This window comes from Motacilla alba, chromosome Z (assembly GCF_015832195.1).
Source record: "Motacilla alba alba isolate MOTALB_02 chromosome Z, Motacilla_alba_V1.0_pri, whole genome shotgun sequence".
NCBI classification, from domain to species: Eukaryota; Metazoa; Chordata; class Aves; order Passeriformes; family Motacillidae; genus Motacilla; species Motacilla alba.
The window spans coordinates 70,688,267-70,715,029 of record NC_052046.1 but is presented as its reverse complement, the minus strand read 5'-3'; the positions used below and the strand labels follow the sequence as shown (position 1 = coordinate 70,715,029).

Below are 26,763 nucleotides of genomic sequence, written 5' to 3'. Positions count from 1 at the left end.
CAGTACTGGTTTATCCCCACCGAGTGGCATCCGTTTCATTGCCAGGCAGTGAAAACTACTCAGGCTACCTTGTATGTGCTCGTGGGAGGAGAGGGAGGGAAATGAACATGGCAGTGACCGCAAGGAGCCTACAGTGACACCAAAAAAAAAAAAAAAAAAGTCGCAATTTGGGCCAGCAACATCTGCACAGCATCTGTGCCTGCAACTTGTGTAGAGACACCCAAATTCTTCAACATGCCGGCAGCGATACCTCTACTGGTGCTGTTTTGCAGCAGATCAGCAATACCTGTCTGTACTTTCAAATTTTTGTCAGGTCCTCAAATACATAATACTGCACTGTCACTGCGCCTGAAGAGTTGCTCTCCAAAGCAGAGTTGTGCTGGTCTGGGCTGGGGTAAAGTTACTTTCCTTCCCCGAGGCTGGTGTGGGGCTGTGTTTTGGATTTGTGTTGAGCTCAGGGGTGATGATACAGAGATGGTTTTGTTATTGCTGATTGAACAGAGCCAAGGGCTTTGCTCCTCCTCATGCTGAGGAGACCCAGCTGGGACAGGTGACCCCAGCTGACCCCAGGGGTGTTCCAGACCATGTGACACCGTGTTCTGTGTACAAAGTGTGAGGGAAAGGAAGGGCGGACATTCAGAGTGATGGCGTTTGTCCTCCCAAGTCACTGTTTTGTGCAATGGGAATGGTTGAACACCTGCCCAACCATGGGAAGCAGAGAATTCCTTCTTCGTTTTGCTTTGCTTGTGTGAGCAGCTTTTGCTTCCCCTATTAAACTGTAATTATCCCAGCCCATGAACTTTTACCCTTCCAATTCTCTCCCCAGTCCCACTGGTGGGAGAGTGAGAGGGTGGCTGCGTGGGGCTTGGCTGGTGGCTGGGGTTAAACAACACAGGGGTAGCTGGTGTGGAGGTGGATCTCATAGCAATGAGGTGGGAAAGCATGTTAACCACCACAATTTAAACAAGAAAGACATTTTGATGAGTTTTCTACCTCCAGCTCCAGCAGGAAATAAGAGCAGGAGTTTCTCTAAGACTGCTGGTGACCAGGGAGAGATTCCTGTGTGTTCAGGGTGGCATCTTAGCACAGCAGAGAACAGAAGAAGCCACCAGAGAGAAATCAGACCACAGAACACAGTCTGTGTAATAAAAGTAGAGTAACAAATAAGAAAACTTAAAATTTGATCAATTTCCAGCTGTCCTGGATATCTCAGCAATAATTTAAAAACAGCAGGGGATAAAACACCTGAAATAATCCTGCTCGTCCTTGAGCCAAGTATACAGATGCTGAGATAACTGTGTCAGTGTGAGGTGATGGTATTCGTGTGTAAGCTAGGTACACCTGTCTGTGTGTGTGTGTGAGAGAGAGAAACAATTTTTTGTGTTTTGCTGATTGTAAACTGGAAGAACAGGTGCCCCTTTCTTCATAAATTGGGAGCAGGCTAGTAGTGAGACCTGAGCAGCACAGTGTGCATATAAGAATTTTAAAGATGGACTATTGTGTTGTTTAAGTGGAAAGCTCATTGTGAAATCAGAGCACAAGCCTGAGCTCACTCTCTTGCCCAAGGAATGTTATCCGGACCTTAAAAAACCCCACTGTAAACACCTGCTGAATAGTTACCCAACTTGCACATTCTCCAGAGTACTTTTCAGTGGGATTATGCTAATTTTTGTGGATGAAAAAAAAAAAAAGTCTGTGTACTTAGCATGGAAGTATAGCTGGTGAAGTTGCTGTTTAATGTGGGATAAGTTTATTTAGTGTTTTATTTCGTAATGTCTGTTGGGATCCTAGAGGCAATGGCTTGGAGTTCAAAAGTAGTGCCTTAGGGGAGAAAAAAGGAGGAGACTTCTTTAGTGTATTTCATCAGTATGCTTCAAAACTCTTACTCTTCTTCCCTAAATCTGGAAATTAGGAATAATCTCTTCTTATGAATTATTAAGTTTTTTATCTTCTAAGAAGATCTCTCAAACTCAAGTCTGTGCATCAAAATCAAGTCACATGAAAATTGTAATCTTTGTCACGATATGGAAATGGACATTTCCACTGTCTGCTCTCAGCCTACCACATTTGTGATTTGTAGCCATGTGCTGCACTGCTGCCTGACTCCTTCCAAACAAATTCTTGCTCTGCTCCACAGTTTTTTGCCTTGTTTCCCTGTTTTCCAGCAGTTTTTTATCCCCATCAAGCTACTTACTTTGATCTTCTAGAGCATTTTCCTGTTTCCTCTCTCACCAGCACCATATATTCGTCAACCTTGCACATTTCTTTCAGTGTCACTCCCCACAGCTTTCTTGCTTTCTCCATGGCATCCTCAGCATTTGCTCGAAGCTTAGTACACCTCTCAGTCTCCTGTCTGTCTCTGAGAATCTGGCTATTCATTCCACTTTTGTCACCTTACTTGTGCATGCCTTCAATCATAACTCATAAACTCAGGCCCCACCTTTATCTTTCTGCACCTTCCAGCTTCATCACTCTGGTTACCCTCCTTCTTTTCCAGTTTTCCTACAGAAGGTCAGGTCCTGTCTCCTTTCAGATTTTCTGAAAAAAATTGAGATAATAAATCATAGGAAGTTCAGATGACCAAGTTTCTCCTAACTTAACATTACTCCGGTTTATTTTCCTTGCATGCTGGTTAGTGCCAAGCTAAATTGGAAAGTGTAGAGATAATGTTGGGTTTTGTTTGTTTTTTTTTTAACTGAGCAGTGGTGTGACTTGCATCCACCTCAGATCCATCCTCTCTCACACCAAATTAGATTCTCACAAGTATTTAAGGATCCATTTGAAATTTCTGTTCTGCTGCAGCCTTTGAAGCAGGAGCACTGTATTCTTTCCTAGGTGAAGCCTAGGACTTTAGCAGCTGTAACCAGTTCTGCTGGCTCTATCCAAGAGGTCCCTGGTGTCTGCCCTTAAGTCATGGACACAGAAGTAGGCATAAGTGTGTGCTTCAGGCTATGGATGTATACAAAAAGAGTTTATATGTCTATAAAAGAAGCACTCCAGTATTTTATATCTTGATTGCAGTAGTAAACTCATTCATGACTTCACATAGAGTTTAATTCAGGTTAACAAAAATTAAGATTTTGGCTGCTAGGCCTCTCCTTAGCATATTTTGTTCCTTAACAGTATAATTGCTGAAAGGAGCTGATTTATAGAGTAGACTTTAACTCTTATTTCCTTGTTTATCTCTCTACTGCATCATTAGATACATCACTTGCTGATTAGTTGATGGAACTGAGACAAGCTCCAACCCCCTGTTGATCCAGCCACGGTTCAAAGGATGCCTTTCCCTGCAGTTGTGTCTTTCCCTCAGCAGTGGCATGCAAGAGTGCTGTACTGTCACTGTCCTGTAATGTCCCCTGGGTGAGTTTTTGTATTGACTTGTGGTTCAGCTGCAGCAAACACCGAGCACCTCCCTGTCCTCTCAGTAGCTACCTGATTCTCAGGTGCTCAGTACACCTACTGTGCCTTTCATCACTGTATTGCAACAGTTGAGGGGCTGCTTCATCCAGCTGCTCAGGATTTTCTTTTTCTGGAAAAACACGTCAGTAACAGTCGCTGCTAGCTAGTTTCAAGGTTGTGATCGATCACAGCCGGCAGTACATTCTTCACATATTCTTGTTACATATTAACATCATATGAAATAGCTAATAGTTAAAACTTAATAGTTTCATATAACAGTTTCGAATGAGACCAAAGCCCATTGCCTTTAACTCCCTGCATATGTATAGCAAAATAAACATTGTTGCTTACTGTAACTCACTGTCTCTGTTTTAAAAAGCTAGGAAAAGCAGTGGTTTGGGGCAGGTCATCCCTCAGGTCAGGAGAAAAACAAGGGGACAGAACAAGACCTTCTCCTCAAGGTTATGCTACTCACTGTTTATCTGCTTTGTCAAATTCTCTTCTAGTCTGGTCTCACCCAAGAGCTGCTGTAGAAGAGAAGAAAAAGATCCAGGAAGACCTCAAAGAGTACAAATGACAGGCCTCAAACTACTGCTCTGCAGTAAGTCCGGCTGCATTCACTTTTCTGTGTTACATTTATCAGCAGGGCAAAAGCCCAGGTCTTTAAAGTTCATTAGATATCAGTGGATTTTAAGTGTTCCCAGAGCTCCAGGCATCTAGCATTCAGAGAGCATAGGATCTGGGATTGCTGATTGTCTCAGATGTGAAATTGTTTTTTTTAATCAGATCTGTTTATGTGAAATGTTACACAGCTCATAAAAATACTGTTTGGTTTGGATCACATCTGATAAGCTGCCCTGCTTCCCACAGAAAAGAGAGAAAAGCAAGGCACATTTCCGTGCATATAGTGAATGTAGATGCTTCCATCAACATCTGACAATTTCAAAATACTCTTTATACTCGAATTTAACCTGGTAATATTATGTTTCTGATGCCTTTTTTCTATTCCTTTGCTGAGTTGCTCCATTCACAGTGTTATTTAAAGCTAATTTTGTTGCGTACTGATGTAGGCCTTGTAATGCACCACACATTCAGCAAATGAGATCTCAAATAAAGAAGAGCAATGCTGGCAAGATATTACATGTTTTCTACCCTATCAGGTAAACTTCATGTAATGCCCTAATGCAAATGCAACTGAACCCAAGACTGGACCTGAGATGACAGCTTAAGGATAGTCATTTTTCCTTCCATTTTTGCTTTTTATAAAATGGTGTCCAGAGGTATTCTACTTAGGGCTTCAGAACTGAACAAGTAGTCTGTTCTGCATGAGAAAGGAGCTGTCCTATTTAAGGCAGAGTGCAGAGCAACTGCCTTCCTTCCTTCTCCCATTTTTCCTTGCAATAGCAGAGGATCTGTGGAGATATTTGACTGGGCACAGTCCTGGGCAAAAAACTCTAGGTGACATGGCTTGAGCAGGAGGCTAGATCAGATAATCTGAGGAGTTGCCTGACAATGCAAACACTTTTGGGATTGCTTTAACCTTGAAAATGTTTTGGGGTTTTTTTCCATAACCTTTATATATATATATTTTTTTTTTCTCAGGGTTGTTTCCTGACCAGTTCCCGCTGCAGCAAAGATGATGTAAAACCAAGCTGGGACTCCGTCAGCTCCTGCAGAGGGACAAGTCCAAGCTGAGTGTTGTGAGCTTGTGTCTGCAAAGTCACTGCCCATTATTCAATAAATTTTGAGTGCATCATCAAGCTGGACAGATGAGGATGTGTGTGCTCAGAAGCTGTCTAGTGCCATAGCTACCACCTGACAAACAATTTGTGGACCGTACTTCAACTGCTAGATTCTGGGAAGGATTAGTTAAGGAGGAAAAAAAAAAAAAAAAAACAAACAAAAAAAAACAACATTCAACAGGAAACAGACTTCTCATTGTGCCCCTTCATTGTATATTCTCCATGTTCCCTTTTCTGCTCAGAGGCGCAGGCCAGTTTGGGACACTCTAAATTGTCAAGAGCAGCAAGGGGTTACCCGGAGTGTGCTTTGTTTGGCAATACAGACGGCTTTTTTTGTTAACTGACTTGAACCCATTGTTTGTGCCACCCCCTCCCAAACCTCTCTCCTGCCCTCACCACCCTTATCCCCAGCCCAGCTCACCCTCCGCAGATCCCTTTCCTTTGGGTTCATGAAGTACAAATTAGCATAATCAGATTATCTGCATGGGGTTGTTCAGCACGGAGCTGAAAAGGAAGAAAAGAAAAAGTGGCTCACAAAGAGAAGCCCTGAGGAGGGCAGAGCGGGTGGCATTGCTGTTGTGCTGTGGTGCTGAAAACTTGCACCTGCATAGCAAGCAGATCCTCTTCTCACTAAGGACTCTTAGATGGTATTAAAGCATAGGAATTAATTGGGGGGAGGGTAAGGACACTGAAAGGATGACAGGAGAGCTGGAATGGAGAGAGGAGAGGAGAGGAGAGGAGAGGAGAGGAGAGGAGAGGAGAGGAGAGGAGAGGAGAGGAGAGGAGAGGAGAGGAGAGGAGAGGAGAGGAGAGGAGAGGAGAGGAGAGGAGAGGAGAGGAGAGGAGAGGAGAGGAGAGGAGAGGAGAGGAGAGGAGAGGAGAGGAGAGGAGAGGAGAGGAGAGGAGAGGAGAGGAGAGGTTCTATTCATTTAACTATCTGGACTGGGAATGTATGCTTTGCTGACAGAGAAAAACAGTTTGATTTCTATTCATCATGGAGAGGAGATCATCTTGGTAATCTGGCCTATCAAGATAAGACTTTTAGAGTTTCTGCAGGAGACTGATAAGAAAGGTGGAAGAAAAAAAAAACCAAAACAAAACACAAACAAACAACTGTCTAGGGGCAGGGTATGTCTGTAGGGGGGTCTCCTGGACATTGTCTGTGGTGGACTTGCCTTGCTAAGAGTAGTAAACAATCTGCTTGATTGCCTTAGTGCCTGCCCTGAATCTCTTTTTTCTGCCCATGCTGGGAGAAGAATGCTCCTAGAGGACTCAAGACTCACATCCATGGCCACAGGTTTTAAAAGCAGCTAGGAGCTCTATACGCTGGTGTGTTCAGGGACATGAGATTAAATGACTTGAAGGTGCCCATTTTTAAAAATATATTCAGGCTGCTTCTACGCTACCAGCTCTTCCAGCTGAATTGTCTGACCAGTCAACCTCGTCTTTCTGATGTATCTTAAAAGCACTCATGGGCAGAGATTACAAGAAAAACACCCCAAAAAGCCATCACAGCAACCCTAAAATGTTTCAAGTTGAGCCCTCGAGATCAAGAGTCTTACTGACAGCCCCAGCCCTAGAGTTTTTCCTTACTTCAGAGAGACAGGATAAAAGGAAACATAAATGTCAGGGTAAGTCAAGCTTTGAGGCAGTATTTATGACAAACTCCTGCCTAACTTGAACCTCCAGTTTTCAAGAAGACTGTCTTTGGTTTGATTTATCTTAACAGTACCACACAGAGAGCTGCTGGAAATATTTAACTGATGAAGTTCTGATAAATAGCAGAGAAACTTTTTTTTTTTACTATTATTTTAGCAGTATTTTTGCTTCTTTGAATTTAAAAATTTTCATTTAGCAACTTACAGCTGTACTGTCAAGGGACACAGAAAACATATTTGATAACCAGAAACACATAATCAGTGTATGTCTGTTTCGGTTCAGCAGACTGTACTTTTGGGAAAATAGTTGAGATTAATAGAAGCCACTACTTCAGAACTACCAAATTCCTGGCAGTTTGAATTACTTGTTAGACATAAGAGAAACAAGGTGATGTTACTCTGTTTTCTGCAGCTGACATACACAGGAGTCTGTGTCCATGTCATAGACAGAAGTCTGTGTCCCTACAACAAGTGTAGTGTCAATCCAAGTTGTGTCAGGCATGGTTAATTCATCCTCCATGCTTTCACTGGCAATCTGTCATGTTTTCATTTTTTTCACTTACATTATTGTTTGGTCTGAAAAAAGAATTGTTTTGATTATAAAGGCAACATTTGTGTGTTTTTGTTTGCATGTGACCTTAAGTGAACTTAAATTGATTTCAAGGAGATGATAAAGGTATCACAGATCAATAGATAGACAGACAGATATAAAGACAGACATGTCTGGTTTGTATTTTCTGTATCTGCTCAGCTGTTCTATTCAAAATTGACAGGCAAACTTATGCTGCTGAAGTTACCTGCCATGGCTTTCTCACTTCTAAACCTGAGAGCTTCTAAACCTTTCTCACTTCTAAACCTGTTTGTATTCCACATGCCTATGCAGAAATGTGGCCTTTGAGATTGGGCTGTCCTGTGCCAAGCACAGTGGCTGGGCATGTTCACCCGACAGCAGCTGGCTGCTCTTCTGTGCCTGAAAATTTGGGGAAAATGTTTGCAGCATAGCTCAGGAGGAAGAGCCAGAGCGGGCAGCTCCCTCCAGTGTTTAGTTATTTCAGTTCCCTTTCAAATGGTGGGAATATTTCCCACCCAAGCAGGCTGTGCCAGCACCAAGTGCTCTTGGCAAGTCCAATCTGCCAAGCTCACTCTCTCTGTGGGGAGCTCTCAATTGGCAGCTGGCTTTTTGCCACTCAGTCCCACAGAGACCACTGCAAAGCCTCTCAGCAGGACCAGATTCTTCCTTCTGAAATATCTTTTAACCTACAGGCAGTAAAATATTTCAGGTCACGGTCAGCTGGTCAGAGATCCTGTGGTTAACTAGGTCTGATAGCCTCCACTCAAGATGCTTTTAGGCATTGCATTTTCCTCTTGAGAGTTCAGGTCTTTCCAGTAAGTGTAAAGCTTTTTAAAGCTGGAATTTAGTGCTGTGAAGTCTTGAGCTGAGGGAATCCATAGGTTACGTTCTGGTTGGTTGTAAGTCAATGTATCAGAGCTTGGCAGTCCTGCTGTGATCTGAAGGCAGAGTTAATTTTGTCTGCTCTTGGCCTTTCTCAGCTCCAGGGCTGAGCACTGCTGTCTGCCAGGGTTTGCCAAATACAGTCACCAAGAGAAAATCAATGCTAATCAATGTCTACAGACAGAACACCTCCCTGGAGACTTGCTGTCTGCAGGCTGTCATCCTTTAGGTTTTCATTAAGGTTTTAGGCTACCTCAGAGTCTGTCTTTCAAGGTGTCGAGTAGGGAGTTTCAGAGAAAGTGAGGGAGCTTCCCCAGCTCTAAGGTACTGTGCCCCCAGCCATCTGCAGAAAGGTGTGTGCATGGGAAGCCTCTGCTGCTCTGTGCTAGGGGGTACCTCTCTGCATTGCTGGCCAGCATAAAAGTCAGAGACTTCATCTGAATCCCAGTGCAGTCCCTGCTGAGATCCACAGGAGTCTCTGAGACCCACTTCTTCCTGCCCTTGATCCTGAACCTATTCTGTGCTGTTCTGTGACATTGACATTCAGCCAGACAGATGTACCCAGGAGAGGCTGGCTGCTCTTGGCCTCTTTCTGATTCTCAGTTCTGAGGTGTCTTTTCTCCAAAAGAAGTTTATCACAGGGTCCTCTCTTGTTCTCTGCTGGGTTTGCAATCCCAGGCAGTGAAACAAACTGTAGAGGGATGGGATATGCATTTGTGTGCACATATGAAAAGGGAGGAGTATGGAGTGGGAATACATTGGGATGAGGCTCTGTTCCTTACAGAGAAGAATTGGACCTACTCAAAGTGCAAAGAAAATGCTGTCCATAGCTTACAGAGAGAACAAAAGTGAATAAATTCAACCAGAAATAGGTATTGATTTGGCACAAGGCAATCTCCACCTTCTGTAACCCAAGTACTTTTTTGAGCAACTTCTTTCACCCACCTTCTCCCCTCTGATTCTCTCAGCATCTGCTGTATTAAAAATACAATTACACCCTTGAAAAGTGGTGGATTTGGACTCTGTCACTGTGTCGATGACCTTTAGATTTAAAACTGGCTCCCAAGTGACCCCTGCCCCACAGGTCAGTAGTTAAGTCGTCCATTCTCTCCACCTCCTTTCATCACCCAGCCTTCAAAGAACAAAAGTCAGATCTGCCTTGCTCACACTACTTTAGCCATGCTCACTGCATCTCATTCCCTACCAGCAAAGAAATTTGGGGGAACTGGTTAGATACTGGAAGATAAATTCCTAAATGGTTCATGAATCATATGCCTGTGAAACACGTTGGTACTGCACCTTTACTTTTTGCATAGAACCAGGTGCTAGGATGGATCTTAGTATCCTGAAACAACTCTGCTTTGCCATTTAATGTAGCTGTCCCAGGAATCCTGTCAGACCTCCTCTGTGATGCTCATTGTACCTTCATTCCCCCTGATTCAGACAAGATACAGCAAACGAGGCTGCTGAGTACAAGCCTCACCACAGTGTCTTCCTCAGCGTGGACAATACTCCAGAAACACATGTGGGATCTCACTGTGCATTGTCTAGCGCCAGGCACAGCATGTTCACATCCACCGGGATCTGAATCCACAGAATCTCAAGCCAAAACCCAGACTGCAGACCTGGCCTTCCCCTAACCACAGGCTGGCCTTCACTGGGATTCGTGCGCAAGAATACAGCATCCTTTCAAGATATATTTGCAACTCATTCCTTTCCTTACCCAGCCCAAATATCCAATTTCAGTTACATTCCACAGCCACAACAGGGATGGTGAGAAAACGGACCTGATGGGCATCAGCTCCCTTAGGCTCTGTGACAGGTGAGCAGTGGCAGAACTTGTTTCCTGCCTCTGGAGAAAGTAATCCTCATTTGAACTGAAATGTGGAGCTGTATTGTTCCCCTGATCCTGTTAGAAATTCCAAGTGAAGGAGTGTCTCACTGAGGTTTCTGCATCATAAATTCACAGGAGCACACTTCACACCCTCTGTTCACGTTAGGAGTACCATGGGTTGGAGCAGACCATGATTCTTTTAACTTTCCAGCACTCGTTTTTGTACCAGGAGATAACCAGGGATGCTTCTAGAAAATACCACCTTCGCTGGTCTTCCTTGCAGTATTGACAGCCATAGCTTCACGGGAAAAAAAAAATTATAAAAGTAAATAAATCCAGTGCATACAACTCTATTCAGCACTGCTAGTTACAGCTGGGGACAGCAGGGTCCTTGGGACTAGGGATATTCTTGTCATTTGTACTAAGGTTTTGCCACTGCAACAACATATCTGAGACATTTTCAGCCAACTCCAAATAACTTGGTATATCTCCATGGCACAGGTCCCGTTTTCTCACAGCACTGTGCTGGCATGGCTGTACCATGCCCACTTCCAGAGGAGGGATTGCCACATGATCCTCAGCATTTAAACTAATTTGGCATCCTGGAAGCAGAGGGCTCTCTCTAAGGTGACATTGCCTTGTTTCGTGTAAGTACATGCTGAAAAGCACATATAAATACATTTTGAACCTCACCTTTGCTGATTTCATGAGTTTTGTATATAATTCCTTGAGACTGTGCTTTCCTGACACACATTTTGTGCAGAAATTCCTCTCTTGGTGTTCATAGAACACTCTCAGGGATGTGGGAGATCCAATCAAGCATGGAACTGAAACTGTGTGTGTGATCCAGTGATTTCCCATCTCTTCCTCTCACCTTCTGCATCTGTCACCCTAGTGCTTCCTCATCCTTTCCCAGCCTCAGATTCGGTTGGAGATTGGATTGTTCCCACCAGATGTTAGCCAGAAAGAACAGCTTTACATCCTATGCTCCCCTCAACTTTGAATTATTTTTTATATCTAAACCTGGACTCCTGTTTCAATCTTTAGGTTGTGCCTATCTGAACATCTCCAGATAACAATGGACTCCAAATTAATTCTTTAGAGTGTCGTATGTTTTTAAAATGAAGTTGATTAAAATCTTTTGAATTGTGAATCTTTGGAAGAGATAAATAACAGCATCATGCAATGAAATTTTACTTATTTGTCTTTTTCAAGGAATGGTCAAAATCTTCTTAGCACATAGACGGAAATACAAAACTAAAAGTGTAAGAAATTACAAAATAAACAAAGAATTCCTGTCATTTGATAATATTGTTTCTACCACCAAGACTCTTGCATAAGAGACAGCAGAAAAATCCTCTGCTGGAAGTCACATCCTAAGGTCTTTGAGATCCTTTACTGAGTGGTATGCAAATGCAAAATGAAATTTTAGAGAAGTTTAGAGCAACAAAGATTCTTAAATAATTTATTTGGAATATATTAGGTGTCAAATAACCTCATATAGCACAAAGCGTTATCAGTCGCACTGTGTTTGTTCATGATGACGCAGATAAGAAATCCCCAAAACACAAAGAAGAAACTTGACCAAAAAAAAGAAATCTTTGGTAGAGAGATCTAGGGAAATACTTGCTGAATGTGACAGTAGGGAGCTCCTAAACTGAAAGGAGATCAAAGAAAATGGTGATATGAACCGAAGCAATAACAAGAAGGGAAGGTTTTTAGCATAGAAAATACAACAAGCATGTTATGTTACAAAATTGCCAGGTTTCCTTTCCCCTTCCCAGTATGACAGCTGCTCACAAGATGTTTTTCCTCGCCTTGGTGATTTGTGTTTCCTAGGACAGCAAGTGACTGATAGACCCAACAGCACCACCACGCCTCAGGAGGAAGTGCTCTGATTTCCTCAGACTAATTTGTCCTGCTGCAACTCCAGCAAGCCATGGGAAAGCTGGGAGGAGGATGAGGCTCATTACCTTCGAGGTGCCATGCAGAAGAGGCTGTGGCTCCATTTAGTCACATTAAGGTGGGCAGAGGTGGGGAGAAACAAAGGACTCTCGGTGCCTTTCCACTCCGCTGCTCCCCAGGGCCAGCTCACAAACTCAGGATAAGCTCAGCTCCCTGGCAGCTCACAAACTCAGGATAACTCAGCTCCCTGGCAGCTCACAAACTCAGGATAAGCAAACTGTTAGCAGCGTTCAGAAAGGAAACCAAATCAACATGAACCCTTCCAGCTTTTTTTTTTTTCTTTCTTTCTTTCTTTTGGTCAAAGTCTGTCTGCTGGCATGCCTGTACCTTCCAGCACCAGTGCTGGATGAGGCGAGCTGTGTTCCTGTCAGAGCCTGGCTTTTGTCAATGCTGAGGACAGCTCAACATTTTCACAGCAGCCCTGGCTTCTTTGGTGCACCTGGTGCTTGGTGAGGCTTTGAAAGGCAGCTCAGCTTCAGGTGCCAAATCCCCTCATGCAGAAAGGCCGTACATGTTGCATGCACAAACCCTAGTTCTGCTTTCTGAAAGCACCTCTCCGTCTCATGAACAAACAGAAACAGCCCAGGGACATGCCTTGGCCTACAGGAGCTACACTTCTTCTCCAGTCATGAACAATTGTCTTTTCTAAGCCTTGACATGTACCTTGGACCACCTGAAAATCAAGAGGCACTTGTGTCTGTGGGAGCAGGATTTCACCAGAAAGCCATTCTACTTAAACCTGGGGTCATTTTCTCTGCTGTTTTGGGCTGCTCATAAGTCACATGAGCAGGCCAGCCCTTGGCTGGCACTGTTAATAACTCAAGTCAGGAAATTAGACTGGATTTTTTTGTGGGCAACAATAACCCACAGTGGCCGCTTTCATGCAGCTTATCATGTAAACACCTACAGCCTGATGGTTCCTACAGGGCAGTGACTCACAAACAGAAGATATTTGCACCAATTTCTTTGTCCTTGCTCCATTGGCCCCTTTGGGATGGTATCCAGGAGGGAGAACCTCAGCTAGGGCAGGTGAGAGCAGGAAGTTTAAGGGCAGTCTGCGAGGTATGCATGCATAACCACAGACATAGCTTTGTCAGAAAAGGTTTTCACTGAGGCCTTTGTCCTGGGACTCCCTCCCAAAGAGGACCTCCCCCATTGCTACAGCTCCTATAGAAGAACAAAGGCTTCGAGTCACCAACCCCTTTGATGGGCTTTTAAGGCAGCTGGGGTACAGCCGACCATCTATGGAGGAGTTTTACTTTGCCTATTGAACCCACTGAAACTCATCGATGACTATGGATCTTGTCATTTTGAATTGGCACTTTTTGCTTTAACCTAGCATTTAATTTTGCTTGATGTGATTTGCTCTGACATAAGGAGTCCCTCCAGTCTGATGAAGAAATATATAACCAGGTTCAAGAGCTAGGACTTAAGTTTAAAAAAAAAATAATAATCAAGCTAGAAATAAGATCCACAAGTGCAAGAGAGAGTGCAATTAGCCCCTAGAAGAACTCATGGAGGACTGTGTCAAATATCACATCTCTCAAAATCTTTCACTACCAAGGCCAGATATCTGTTTTGGAGAAATATTGCGGTGCTGTCATAATTCTTCATCTCAATACTGTTTCCTTGAAATAGAATGGGAGAATAATCTCTCTCCCTGTCAGAAACACTGAAGAAATTTCTATGTCCTGATTTTTGGAGGAGATCTGGACAGAAGACTCTTCTGGCTTGGACTCTGCCATGACAGCAGCGAGTCCTTCCAAGCTCCCAAAGATCACAAGTTCTCCGTCTGGACTTCCAGGTTTTTGCACGACCAAGGATTTCCTATCCTATTAAATAAAAACGCAAATTAAATAGCAATAAATACAAATAAATAATCACAATGCACAGAAGAGCAACCCACAGGTTCTGCCAGGAGAGAGGGACTGTCACACTAACACCGAGACTGCGCGTCTCATTGTCTGCTAGGGGGATGATGCCTCTGACCAACACTCAACTATGTTGCTGCTCATGCCGGGACAGGAGACACCACAGTTTTCAATCAGTGTCAGCTCCTCCATGCTCTGCAAGTGTGGGGCTTGCTGGAAGAACCCCAGGATGCTGCCCCGAGCTGCCACTGCTGTCTGCTGCAGGCCTGGCTCCCCCAGGACCTTGACGAGGAAGTTGATGTATCTCATGGCCAAGCGGAGTGTCTCGTTCTTGCTCAGTTTTTTGTCTGGCGGGTGGGTGGGAATGAGCTTCCTCAGCTTGGCAAAGGCACTGTTGACATTTTGCTGCCTCCACCTCTCCCTGGTGTTGGTGAAGATCTTCCTTGTCATTCTTAAGTTGCTGCAAAGCAAAGGAGATGGTGAGTGAATGCTGGATACCCCTGGTTTTCACACAGGCTGCTTTTTTAGGGATGCTGTAACCTCTGGGCCAGTGGCAAGCACAGAGTGGTGGTGCTAGGCTTGTAATTTTTACTCTCTGGCTGGTGTTCTTGTCCTCCATGCCCTTCACAGATTCACCCTAAAGTCATGATCAGAAGTATTAGAGATGCAACCGGATGCCAGAGTTCAGTAAGAACTTCACAAAGGAGGTAAAGGAGTTTAATTTCCTTGTACAAGCATTTGGTGCTGCAACAAGCTTCTCCAGGCTTCTCAGACTTCCCCTGCAACAGAATTCCCAACAGACCATGCTTTTGTCATCCCACCAGGCTGTGTGAGACCCACACAGGCACTTTTTATGGAGGAAAGCAGGCAGACCCAGTGCAGAACATGTCCCCACTTTCCCAGCCTCGTTTCACACCTCCCTGGAGTCTGCACCCAGCTGGCCCAAGCCTGGTGATTCCTGGCTGGAACTAAGCCAGGCGGACTTCACCAGGGAGCTTCAGGGAGCAGCCAGCCCACACTACAGACATGTGTGACTGTGGTTGTTTCTCCAGGGCTGCACCAGTCTGGTTCCCTGCCCAGCCCACACTGGCTGCTCACTGCTGGTGTCAGACACTTTTCAGTCTGGCATCTGCTTTAGCCTCTGACAAATGCCAAGACTTAAACCACAAGTGTCATAAGTGCATGAGGGAAAGTGTGATTCCTACAAAACATGCTGGCATCCCAGACAAAACCTCTCCCCAGTTGTTCCCTGTCCATCCTCACAGAGCCAAGCAAAGGGAGCCCCGTGCCCAGAACAGACCTGGCAAAGAAGAGTACTGAGGCAAGGGGTGCACAGTGATTTTAAATGCCATTTACCAGAAAGACTGCCAAAAGTTCTTTGTGTCGCCCTAACCCTTCTCCCACCACCATGGGAAAGTGCCTTCCCTTCTCTCCCACAGCCCTGGAGGAGACAGACTCCTCCATTTGTGAAGCAGCTCTTTATGCCAATGGCACGCAGACAGTTGGAGCAGGGAAGAGCTTTCCACAGCCAAGAGACTAAATGACTAATGTTTCCTTACCCTCTTATGCATGTGAAAACCTCAGTTTTTTATACCCACTGGCAAACCCTTCTTTACTGCAGTCCTCTAAAGGGGAGTGGGGAGCAGAGGGAATAGCATCCTTCGTCCCCAGGAAGAGGAAGCTTTGGGATGACAGCCCAGCTGTGATCCGTTTCCATCTGAAGCAGCCTTACACCATGTAAGACACTCAGGGTTCACCAAAACACACAGTAAAAGTGCAAGGGAATAAAGAGACACAAATGTGACTCACAGTTTAATTGGGATGCCCTGTCAGGGAGCCAAGGCAGGGAAGCTCCTGCCCAGCTCCTTCAAGTTCCAGTCCAGCACGGATTACCAGCTGCCAGAGGAACACAGCTGCAGCACTATGAATCCTGTCACAGCTGTGTTCAGAGACCTCTGGTTAGGGATGCAGCCAGTACAGGCACACCCCTGAACACTGTAAATGCCTGCTCACGCTGCCAGCACCTCACATGCTCCTCTTGGCCCTGGCCTTTACACTGGTAACAGATTTCTATTTTGGTAGAGGTCTGAAATTACTGTCATACCTTTAGGGGATGAGAAAATTGTCTCATCAAAATGGCCTTGTTTCATGGAATGCTCCTTTGAAAAACAAACCCTTATGTTTCAGGTTACTGAATGTTTTTCTCATTTTTTGTAGACTTCCATTGAGATCATTGCTTGATCCAAATGGGGATTATATCTTTCTTTTTATTCATTATTTAAATTGTTCTCCTACTCTGTGTATCATTTTTGGTTTGTGATGTGGGAACAAATCTGCTTGATGCTTTGCACCTACCTCAAATATGTTGCTTGTACCGTTCTGGCAAGAGCACTGCCACATCAGTGGTACAGATTTAAACACTGTCTTTCAGTGCTTCTCTGTGCTGCAATGTTTTCAGTGCCCAAGGCTAAACTTTTGCCTTTACAGATTTATTCTTCCAAGCAGCTGCTCAGATCCATGTGAAATGCAGAATGCCACCTGCTTCTTTCTCTGTCCTCTGTTTTCGTGTTTATGTTGTTGTTTGATTTTTTTTTTTTTTCCTTCTGAAGACATACTTATTGGAATAATTACCAGTATTACTGATTGGGACGTGCCTCGGCTTGCCTGGCCCTGCGTCTGAACCAAACAGCAGCAACTGAGGTGTTTTACCTCACAGACACTGTTGGCTAGCTGGATGTTGTGGCAGGGCGGGAGAGGACAAGTCCAGGCATGTAGAGCCCCAGGTAAGTGGCTGGATGGAGTGTTCCTCTGGCAGAGGGTCCGCTCCTCAGGTTCTCACTGATGGAGAAGCTTTAAGGCGATGGTGAAGGAGGGAGTCAGTTCTGATGGAGGGTTTCGATCCAGGGATTTTATTCTGGGCCGTGTGCTCCCCGTGAATCTGGCAACAGCTCCAACAGACCAGGACTGCATGGTTTGCTTGCTCTTTTATCTGGGGGAGAGGGGGAAGGGACAGCCAGGAAACCCACCAACCAGGTACAGGGCGGGCAGGTCTCAGGGACACCTGGATGGGCCAATGGCCCCCAGGGGTGGAAGGCATCTTTTGAACTCTGCCAATCACTCGACACCCTTCTGGAATGCCAGGACTGACAGACAGCACTCAGCAGGGGTCAGGGTGGGAGGAAAGGAGAGGTGATTGGCCCCTGGGGAAGGACCAGGATTACTGAGGCAGGCTATGACATCACACCGCAACACATACTTACCTGTACAAAGGTAGTTATTTTTTTGTAGCATAGGGGAAGGTATTTGGGTTTCCTTGCTTCTTCTAAAGGGTTGTCTGGACTGTATTTTGCCAGGCCTTTGGGGCTCTGCACTGTAGTTCTGCCACGTGGGTCAGTGTTTGCTGGGTACCTGTTTACATCTCAGCTACAAATACCAAGAGAGAGTCTGCTTCTTGTCTTCGTCCTGCTGCAGACAGCCCCCAGCACAGCGCTCCAGGAAAGCAGGTTAATACCCAGCCCTGGTGCTGTGAACATGCCCTCTTGTCCTGTTAGTAGTGTTATTGGTGGAAAAATAAACCCAGCCTACTCCTTCACGCCGTGCTTTCTTTGTCTCTCCACTCATGCCTTTGGAAAGGACAATGCTACGTTTGTGGTCACAAGCCTTGTCAGCAAACAGATGCCTTTGTGAGAACAGCTCCTGCTTTACACTTCAAAAACGCATGTTTGTATTTCTGACACTTATTCGAGATCAGCAAACAGCAGCTCCTTCCCTTTCCCAGTGCCTCCTCTTGCAGGGACAGCACTTTGGGGAGCTTTGTTTCAGGTGTAAGCCACCTTATTTGCCTCTCCACCTTAAATTCCTCTCCTTTCTTTCTTTCTTTACTGGTGTGGGTTTCCTGTTGTTGTGCTTGGAGTTTCCATTAGAAACACGTCAGAAAAAATTATCCTGGTCCAATCCTGCAGTGATTATAATGTTCCAGCACAGCTTTTTGCTCTGGTCACCTACACATCCCTCGAGTTCTCAGCAACCACAGCACCTTCTTGTTAAAATGCAGCCAGTTTGCTGGCAAGGGATCTGATTTCCATTTCTTTTGTCTCATTCCCTTCTTTCTTCTCCTTCCTTCTCTCCAACTCTTCTCACCAAACTTGTCATTCAATGTATTATTTGCAACTTCAAGCCTTTGCTAATTTTGCACTACCAAGCAATGTATTCTTTAGCTTTCTCTGATGCACTGTATGAAATACATGTCATCTACTTGGTCTGTTTTAAATCTGTGCAGAAATCACCTCTTTGTACAAATAACATGTAGATTTATTGCATTAACCTGCAGGTTTGGACTCTGTACTTTCTTCTCACATTTCCTAACCACAGATTAACAGCCCCACATTTAGCTGAGAATTAAAAATCCAGGGAAACAGCAACTTAAATTCAGGAGGATTAATTCTGCTCTCAGCAACGTAAATCTGGAAGTTTACACCATTTTCGCTGCAGGAACTACTTTGAAGGACAACATTTTGCACTGAGGAAAGGATTTAACTCGGGTCAAGAAGGTATGTCCAGAAGTAGGAGGTAAATGCAGTTTCATCAACTAAGGTGCACATCTGCGACATCTAAAGTGAATTATGCAAAGAAATAGCCCCAGTGAATCTGCTCCAACAGCGAGAAAAAAAAAAAAAAAGCCACCATCACCCACCAAAGAGACAACTGAAGCTCTTTGCACCCCCTGCCTACCCATTTGAAAAATATAAAAGTGTGTGGTGAGCGGAATACTCGCTGTTTCTAACGCAGCCGCGAGTTTCGCCAGACAAAAGACCGAGCGGCGGAAGAGATGAAGATCTCTCCCAGCAGCAGCTCTCACAGCCTCTCCGCGCTAAAGCCTTTCAGGCAATTCAGGCAGCAGCAGAGCAGCAGAGCAGCTTAGGCACAAAGCACATCTCTGCCAGACATTCCCCAGCAAATGGCCCCCGAGCCAGCGGTTAATGTCTGAGGGCTGGCAGGGGACTCGCCGGCAGCCCGGCGCTCCGTCATAATTAGCAGGATGCTATTAACTAAAGATCTTGGACGAGAAAGTTCCTCCCTCAAGTTATACCTCTGACCTCGGTGAAGTTAAATCCATGTTGAAACTGGCCGCTGGAGACCTGCTCCTGCAAATCTTAATCAGACAGCAGATGCCTGCTGCCACCAAGAATTGGAGTGCTTCTAGTAAACCTGCGGTGCCACGCCATCTCTCCACAGGGGAAACGCAGTGCCTGCTAAAATTGGTTATTTAACACACTGCACTGGATTTTGTTAAGTCCCCCCAGCCCTTAAGTAAATGGCAACAGAAGAGCAGATGGTGCCTGCTTCCTCTACCAGGCAGGTGCTTGTGAGCCCGCTCTGCCACGGGGAGCAAAGATTCTCCAGCTATCGCTCCTTGCTGCTGTGCTTTGTTCGCTTTGCATCCCTGTGATTTGGGCAAAAGGAGAAAGGGGAAATTCACGGTTTCCCTCTTCAGTTTCACACAAGCCTCAGAGCGTGGCACTCAGCTTCACGCAGAGGACAAGATTGAGCATGGGTATTACGAGACAAAACACTACCTATCGCTGACATGGGACTTTGTTTTTTTTTCCCCATTCCCTAGGAGGAATAAGCTCACTCCTTGCAGCTTAACTGTGCACAGTTTGCTGCATGGCTGCTTGGATTTCAGGGACTTTCTTTGGGTTGGGAGGGGAAGGAAGGGCAGAGGGGACAATGCACGCCAGCTTGATGGATGCAAGAGGAGCAGCTCACCACTAGGTAGAGGCTCTTCCCCCAGCTTTCCTCAGCCCTTTTTTCCCATTGCTGCCTCCCTGCATCTTGGTGCTGACCTTTCCCAAAGTGCCTCCCGCCCAAAATCCCACAGGGGTACCGGTGGACAAGGACATAGAGAGGTAAATGCAGTTTACCTCTCAGTGCTGAGAGTGAATGCTGGGCTGGCAACCAGGGAGTTGAACTTCTGTCTGTGTTTCTGTGGTTCCCTTGCCTCAGGCAAATTCCTTTTCTTTCCTTTTTTTTTTCTTTTTTTCTTTTTTTTTCCGGCACCTCCTTGACCCTCCTGCTTATTAACCTCTGCAAGGTTTGTGGAAAAAAAACTGTCAAGTGTATGTAAGAATTTGTGTGTTAGAGCAGACACAAGCACAAGGTGGCCCAGCCTTGCAGTGCTGATGTAATGAATGAGAAGAGCCTTTTCCCGCATCCCCGGGGTGATTCCTTACTCTATCAGTGAACTTCATTTTATTTCAAATAAGATGTGGGAAGAGGAACTACTTCAGGAGTAAACAAGGGCTCCTTCCTCTGCCCCATACCTCTGTTGGGGGTGTTATGTGACAATCACACCACGGTACACAGTAGAGCAGAGCAGCAAAAGCACTATAAAAAACAGTCCATGCTGACACAGTGATTTACCTTTTTTAGAGCCTTTAAATCTAGGACAAAATGCACACAGTAGAATCTCTGCTCCCGGGGGCCCTCCTGTCTAAGGACAGCATTTGCAGAAGCTCTCACAGTCACACTTGTGCTCTCACTGAACCTTTGGGAAAAGGAAATCACTGGAGTCTCCAAAAGCAGCTGTGTGAAGGTCTCAGGACTAAGTCATCCTTCGTGTTTGGGGTTACTACAGCTGCACGTGATCCCAGTTCCAAGGGGCAGCTCTTTCACCTGACCCAGTGCTGCTCCTGGGTTGCTGAGCTTTGTGATCCAGTTGCCCTCCTGGAGGGTTCAGGTCTTCAGCGTCGAAGAGCTCTCTGCTTTCTGAGAAAAAAAGGCTCCACAACATCCACACTGTGTCCTCATGCCCTCCAGGCCTGCCTTGGGAAAGGAAGATCTGCAAAGCAGTGAATGGGCTGACACCCGGATGGGATTTGGGAGAGTATACAGCCAAGAACTTGACAATAGTGATAAAGATGTAGCCCAAGAAAAAGTTTACACATGGAGTGTAAATGCACTCTGCACATGGGAGTGGGCTTTTTTGGGATTTGGGGATTTGTTGTTGTTGGATTTTTTTTCTCATGTAGCTCTCTTCTGCTCAATACTTTTTATGGCTCTTTGCAGAAAGATGAATTATATCACTGCTTTACACAAAAAAAAAAAAAATAACCCACTCATGGGCAGCAACAGCTTTTGCTAAATGGAGTCCCTGTGCATTGGCAGGGGCATGACAGCTTGCTAAGCTGAGAAAGGAACACTTTGCCAGGTTTAGCTTTTATTTGCTGAAGTTGCACTTGTGTTATTTTCTGTTCCAGAGAATCTGAGAGTCTCTCTTGGAAAAGTGCTTCTCTGGCCTGAATGACAGTTCCTGTGGGTTTCCTTTAACAACAGTCTCTGCCAAATTAACAGCCCAAATACTACAGAGAGACACCCTCCTCATGCTTTAAGGTAAACACAGAGAAGAAAAAACAGTTGGGTTCTGCTCTAGGAGTTCTTCAGGTCTCTTTTTTTTTTTTTTTTTTTTACCACACAGACCCAGTGTGCAAAACCCTGTTCCACACGGATATTTCTCCCACCTCATTGCATCACCCATTCCTGCCTCACTCTCTCTGGCCCAAGGAGGCAGGAGGGCCGCTCTGAATAGCAGAAAACATTTGCCCTGCCTGTGTATGTAGAGAAGAACACATCCTCCTTCAAGTGAGGCGTGGGACCAGATGCTACGTGTCTTACAGCTCAGCAGAGAGCAGTCTGCAGCAGCTCGCGCTGTTGGAGAAGTTGTTGGGAGCAGAAAGGAGAAAATCCAGCCAATGCAAAGGACATTTGTATCAGGGGCAACGTAGATATTTATTATGTTTGGACGTGGCCCCCCCCCAAACAATATTTGCCTTTGCATTCTGTCCAGGTCTGCTCTGATGCTGGTGGCAAATCTGTCTGTGACTGCAGCCAAAGCAGGACTGGAGGTCTGACAGCACCCAGTGCCCTGTCTTCCTGCCAGAGCTCCCTCCAGGCTGCTGACCACCTCGGGCCACACCAGGGCCTGCTGTGCCTAAGACCAGGGGTCACCATGGCAAAATGCAGCTGCCAAAAGTGAGATACAAACCACTGCAAGACAAGGAGCACAACGCCATTTTTCCCTGAATGTCTTGCCACCAACCTCTGTGGGGCTGCTCCTGAAAGAAACAGCAGCTCAAAGATCATCCCTGCCTCTGCCACCTGTGTTTAGTCCACAGATTTCCTGCCTGGCATGCTGGCTCTGTGAGCACATCATTCCTTGGATCACCTGCTCATATCACTACTGTAAAGATTTATGTAAGCAGGCAGTAAAACCAAGCTGCCTTCATTTTAGTTTTTTTTTTTTTTTTTCTGGTTGGTTAGCTTTGCAGTTTGTTGTTTATTTGGCCTTTTTTTTTTTTTTTTTTTTTTTTTTTTGTATCTGTGTAAAATAATATAGAAATGCATGGTGGAAAAAGATTCTGAAAATGAAACATTGTCCTGTAGTGGTACAAGGAAATTAGGAAGGATAGAGACAGCTACTTCAAAAAACGTGTATGTTTTGCCGTTTATTAACTTTCTCAAAAAAAAGTTTTATGCAGAAGGCTAGCCCTGGAAACAGAAACATGTTTTATATTGGCAGTTTCAAAAGTTTTTTCACAAGTCTGAGTTACTAATATTTAACAGGAGAAGTGAAATTTTTTAAAGATGATGTTTCTCCTCCTAAGTGCACTGCTGAACTGCAGAAAATTCAAATGCCTATATGTTTTACACCTGCATCAGCTGTAACACAGATGACCAGTAAAATATGGGGATATTTTTAAATATGTGAGGATTGGAATTTAAAACTTATTCCTTGCGCTTTTACCTGTTGACACTGTCAGTGAATTTCCACACAGTCTAGTGAATAATTAGTACATGATTATTTGTGCTTTTGCAAGGAATTTGTTTTAAATATCAAACAGCATTGGAGAATTCACTTAGGTTTTATTTCTAAACTCAGGGAATCTATGATGCTCTGTCCAATCCTTTTGCACCAGTGTAATAACTCTGATTTACAGCAGCTTGCAGTCCTATAAACGAGTTTGCCTAATGTGTAATTATACAGCTGTAAGAAAATCTAGGAATAGTTAAAGAACAGTGATTATAAAATCACTTTCATTTCCTCCACATCTCACCACCAGCATTTCTCTCAAAAGCAGTAAAACCAATCAATATTTTCTTCTGGTAAGGTCTGACTCACTGAGTCTCTGTGAGGAATAGGAATTTGGAAAGTTCAGGTACAAACTGTCTCTTCACTTGATGAAGTGCAGCCACCTGTAAGTGGCTGTTTGTCAGACGAGATGCCTTATTCTTAAATTTTTGATGACAAGAACCAGAGGTGCCACAATAAGAAATTTAAATTCGAGAACTGGTAAAAAGCCACTGCAGAAATCTCTTCCTTTTAGGACATTCCCTGCTGAAAGGGGAAATTTTGGCTTCCCTAAGAAAGTCGCAAGAAAAGCCCAAAGGAGGGGAGGATAGCTGTTGAGAGAAGAGGCCGTTGTCACTTACTTTTCTGGTACTTGTGCCACTGGAAGCCTGGTCAGGGGGCGAACAGGCAGCAAAATCAGGCGCTTCCCGTGATTCTTTCCCGACTGCTTTTCCAGTGCCTGCCCACGGAGCTTGCTCTTGCCGGAGTCAGCCTAGCGCTGGTCCCGGCTGCCTCATTTATAGAGTAGCAGTTCCTTTGTCTGGCGCGTGTCACCACTAGTCCTGGCAATCCAGGGAGCTTGTTTTGCATCTCCCAGGAGATCCTCTCTCTGTCTTGCCTTTTCATTGCTCACCACATGCCCCCTGGCCTTTTCTGGGGCTGGTGTGGGGTGGAAGCTGGAGCCATCCTCGCCAGCTTTAGTCACTTATCTCAGTGACTCTGGCTAGAACTTTGCAGGAAAGGATGGAACCAGTATTAGCAGTAATCTAATTTTCCCCTCTTTTTCCTCTTCTGTTTGAGGAGATTAAAAAAAAAAAAAAAAAATTACTTATGTATCCAGTTCTGACATTGTCAGTGTTTCCAGAGGCCGAGATGGCTCTTTCAAAAGCCCTCCTTAGCATGGCTCAGAACTGAGGAACAGGCTGGGGGTATTTATTGCACTCCCAAGCAGGAGGAAGCTCCTGCTCTGCTCTGACAGAATGTCAGGTGTAGCTGGAGGGGTGAACACATGCAGACAAGTGGATCCTGCCCTGCCTTCTTTGGTGGATGTTCCCTCTCACCTGGAGTCACAGCTGGCTCCTTCTGCAGGCAGAGGACAGTGACAGCTGCTGCTGTCCCGGTGCTGCCCCAAGCCCTGATGCCCCTCTGCCTCCCTCTGTGTGACAGCAGGAGCCACGGGTGTGAATTCACACCTCTTCCAGCCTGCCCTTCACTCCAGGGCCCAGGCAGGGCACCGAGGGGTTGACTAATGCTTTTACTGCACAGATGAGCCAGCTCCATGCCCCTGTGGCTAAGGTGCAGGGTCAGTGAAACACAGACTTCTTTCTCCTTTGCTGGGTGTCCCCAGAGCTTCCTCTCTGAGCAAGGACAACAGGCAAGCGAGGTGACATCTGAGTGCAAAACCCAAAACCTGCAGAATAACCCCACCCCAATCACATGTCTGTGTCCGTGACAGGGACTGGTCCATCCAGCCTCGCCCTTGCCCTATAAATGGGTGACCCTTCATTTACAGGCCAAGCACTGGCACAGATTACCCAGAAAGGTGGGGGGTGCCCCACCCCTGGAAACACTCAAGGTCCCTTTGGATGGGGCACTGAGCAACCTGATGTAATTGAAATATTGCTCGCTGCAGGGTGGTTGGACTACGTGGCCTTTAAATGTTCCTTCCAACCCAAACCAGTCTTTGTTTCTATGGAAATAGCCATAAAGTTGCCCCAGGCACAAGCCAACTAGCCTTCACTGCAACCACACAGATCCTTTGGGACCCGTCCAATCCTTTCTGCTTCTCCATCCACTTCTCCATTAAGTGCTGGGAGTTTGCTCTGGATGAACTTCAGAGCAAAATAGGGAGAAAAAGAGCAAGATACCTGCTCATGCCCTGGAGCAGCAGGAAGTATCCTGGGGATACAAAGGAGAACAAGGGGTGGGGAAGGAAAAGCCCCAGCTCATCGCCCCACTTTCATGGGGCAGGAAAACTTCTGCACCCAGGATGAGCAGCTTCAGGCGCGCTCCACCACTTCTTCCCTCTGCCAGGCCCCAGGAATGCTCAGCTGTTACCCAGACCAGCTCACCCCAACGAGTAAGATGGCTCAGCAGTGCTCACCTATTGGGTTTTTAACAGCGCTGAGAATGTTTCAGCTAACGGGGATTGCCCCATAAATATTAATCAGCCAGCAGTGGAATGATGCGGTCGCTCTCCGGAGAGAATGAGCCTCGGGTCCCTGCCAGGGCAGAGCTGTTCCCTGCAGAACTCGAAGGAAGGTTCAGCCCTTTCACACGGTAAATTAACAGTGGCACTACAGCCTGAAAGCTGTGTCAACCGCTTCATTTAGCACAAGTGTTATGTTAACTAAAGGCCCTATTCCGGAGGGGCCTTTGGCCTCACGGAAGCCTAATTTCCATGTAATTTACATTGGAGAGTTGGAGAGTGCTCCTCCTCTCTGTTACTTCCTCCAACCTATTATGTACCCAAAACCTGCCCTGAGATGCTCCGGCCAGCGGGCAGCAGTAGGGAAGGGGGCTTGTAGGTCCAGAAAGGAAAGGGAACTGAAGCTCCTGATCCCTAACTGCTTGGATACTCCACTGCCTAGAGCTTTCAAACCTGTCCAGACAAAGCACTACAAGCAGGAAAGCTTATTTCCTTGCAGGGAGAAGGGTAGGATGGACTGCTTTTCATTCCCCCTCATGCATCCACGCAGGAGAGCATGCAAATATTGACAGAACTTTGTCCTGCACTGCTGGGGCACACCAGGACCCACTGCCAGGCACTGGGCAGGAGGCCCCAGGTGCAGAGCCAGCACTAGTGAGATGGCACAGGGTTGCTGACATTTACACCAGCTTCAAGGGTCTTTTTCATGCTGTTAAAATGCTCTGAAGGGGTCATACATCAGGGTCTGCTTCACTGTGTCCTTATTAAGCTTCCTGTTGAGCTGTGATTACTTGGCACCCATGAACCACACCAGTCTTATTCATCTTCCTCTCCGTCCTTGTCAGTGACCTGGCAACAGGGGGAACACATTACATCCCTGTAGTCCTGGCATTACTTTTCCACAGACCAGGATAGTATAGCACAGCCAGGAACACACGCTGTGGAAGCAACATTGCTCCCTGGGCTTGCTCCTCCTCACAAAAATCTCTGCTGGGATACATCCTAAAGTTTCCCCGGAGTCTGGGGCAATTCTTTACCTGCAACAGGTCTGGTTTTCAGCAGCCACCCGTCACCAGTTCATGAAAATTGAAGGGAACACCAAAAGGATTTTGTAAAGTGTGATATTAGCAGGTCACTTCAGCCACCTCACCTCTGCACCGCAGGAACTGTCTGGCATGGATGAAGCAGCAGACTGAATGCTCTGTCTTATGAACTGCATTTCCACGGGTGACTCTGCAAAGTGGGACACTTCTGAGTTGGCCATTTTGAAGAGATAAAGAACATGTGGGTGGCTGCAAAGTGTGAACATCTCAAAACCGGGCCTCCTTCTGAACTCTGGCATGCCAGGATTAAAATTCCAGCCCCTGAAACAAACCAGGGGCATAACCCTCGTTGTTCCTCTTCCTAAAAGGAAGAAAAGCTGCTTCTGGCGTAGGGGGCTGTGTGGCATGCCAGCAGGAGCAAAAGGCTTCATCCTGCTGCATAACTTCCAGAGCCAAGAGAAGCCTCTCCAAGAAAGAGTGATGGTCAGATGGGCAAACAAATGTTTATGGGTCCCACTGGGC

The 26,763-nt window shown here is 45.7% G+C and overlaps 1 protein-coding gene and 1 long non-coding RNA gene across 3 annotated transcripts; both read right to left on the bottom strand.

Annotated features, from left to right (window-relative positions):
• On the bottom strand, positions 1 to 5,825 carry LOC119696210. The gene is made up of 3 exons (XR_005255543.1): positions 5,563 to 5,825; positions 2,441 to 2,538; positions 1 to 128 (listed from the first exon to the last, which is right to left on the bottom strand). It is a non-coding gene; the product is annotated as an uncharacterized LOC119696210 (long non-coding RNA).
• A 7,728-nt stretch (positions 5,826 to 13,553) lies between these two features.
• TAL2 (TAL bHLH transcription factor 2) lies at positions 13,554 to 23,639 on the bottom strand. Of its 2 annotated transcripts, none has more exons than XM_038124832.1 (2): positions 23,412 to 23,639; positions 13,554 to 14,382 (listed from the first exon to the last, which is right to left on the bottom strand). In XM_038124832.1, the coding sequence occupies exon 2, from the start codon at positions 14,370 to 14,372 to the stop codon at positions 14,019 to 14,021; it is 354 nt and encodes a 117-aa protein (XP_037980760.1). In that variant the 5' UTR covers positions 14,373 to 14,382; positions 23,412 to 23,639; the 3' UTR covers positions 13,554 to 14,018. The 2 variants fall into 2 exon arrangements, with proteins under 2 accessions (XP_037980760.1, XP_037980761.1); XM_038124833.1 differs by lacking the exon at positions 23,412 to 23,639 and adding an exon at positions 15,732 to 15,870.
• Between the last annotated feature and the right edge of the window lie 3,124 nt (positions 23,640 to 26,763).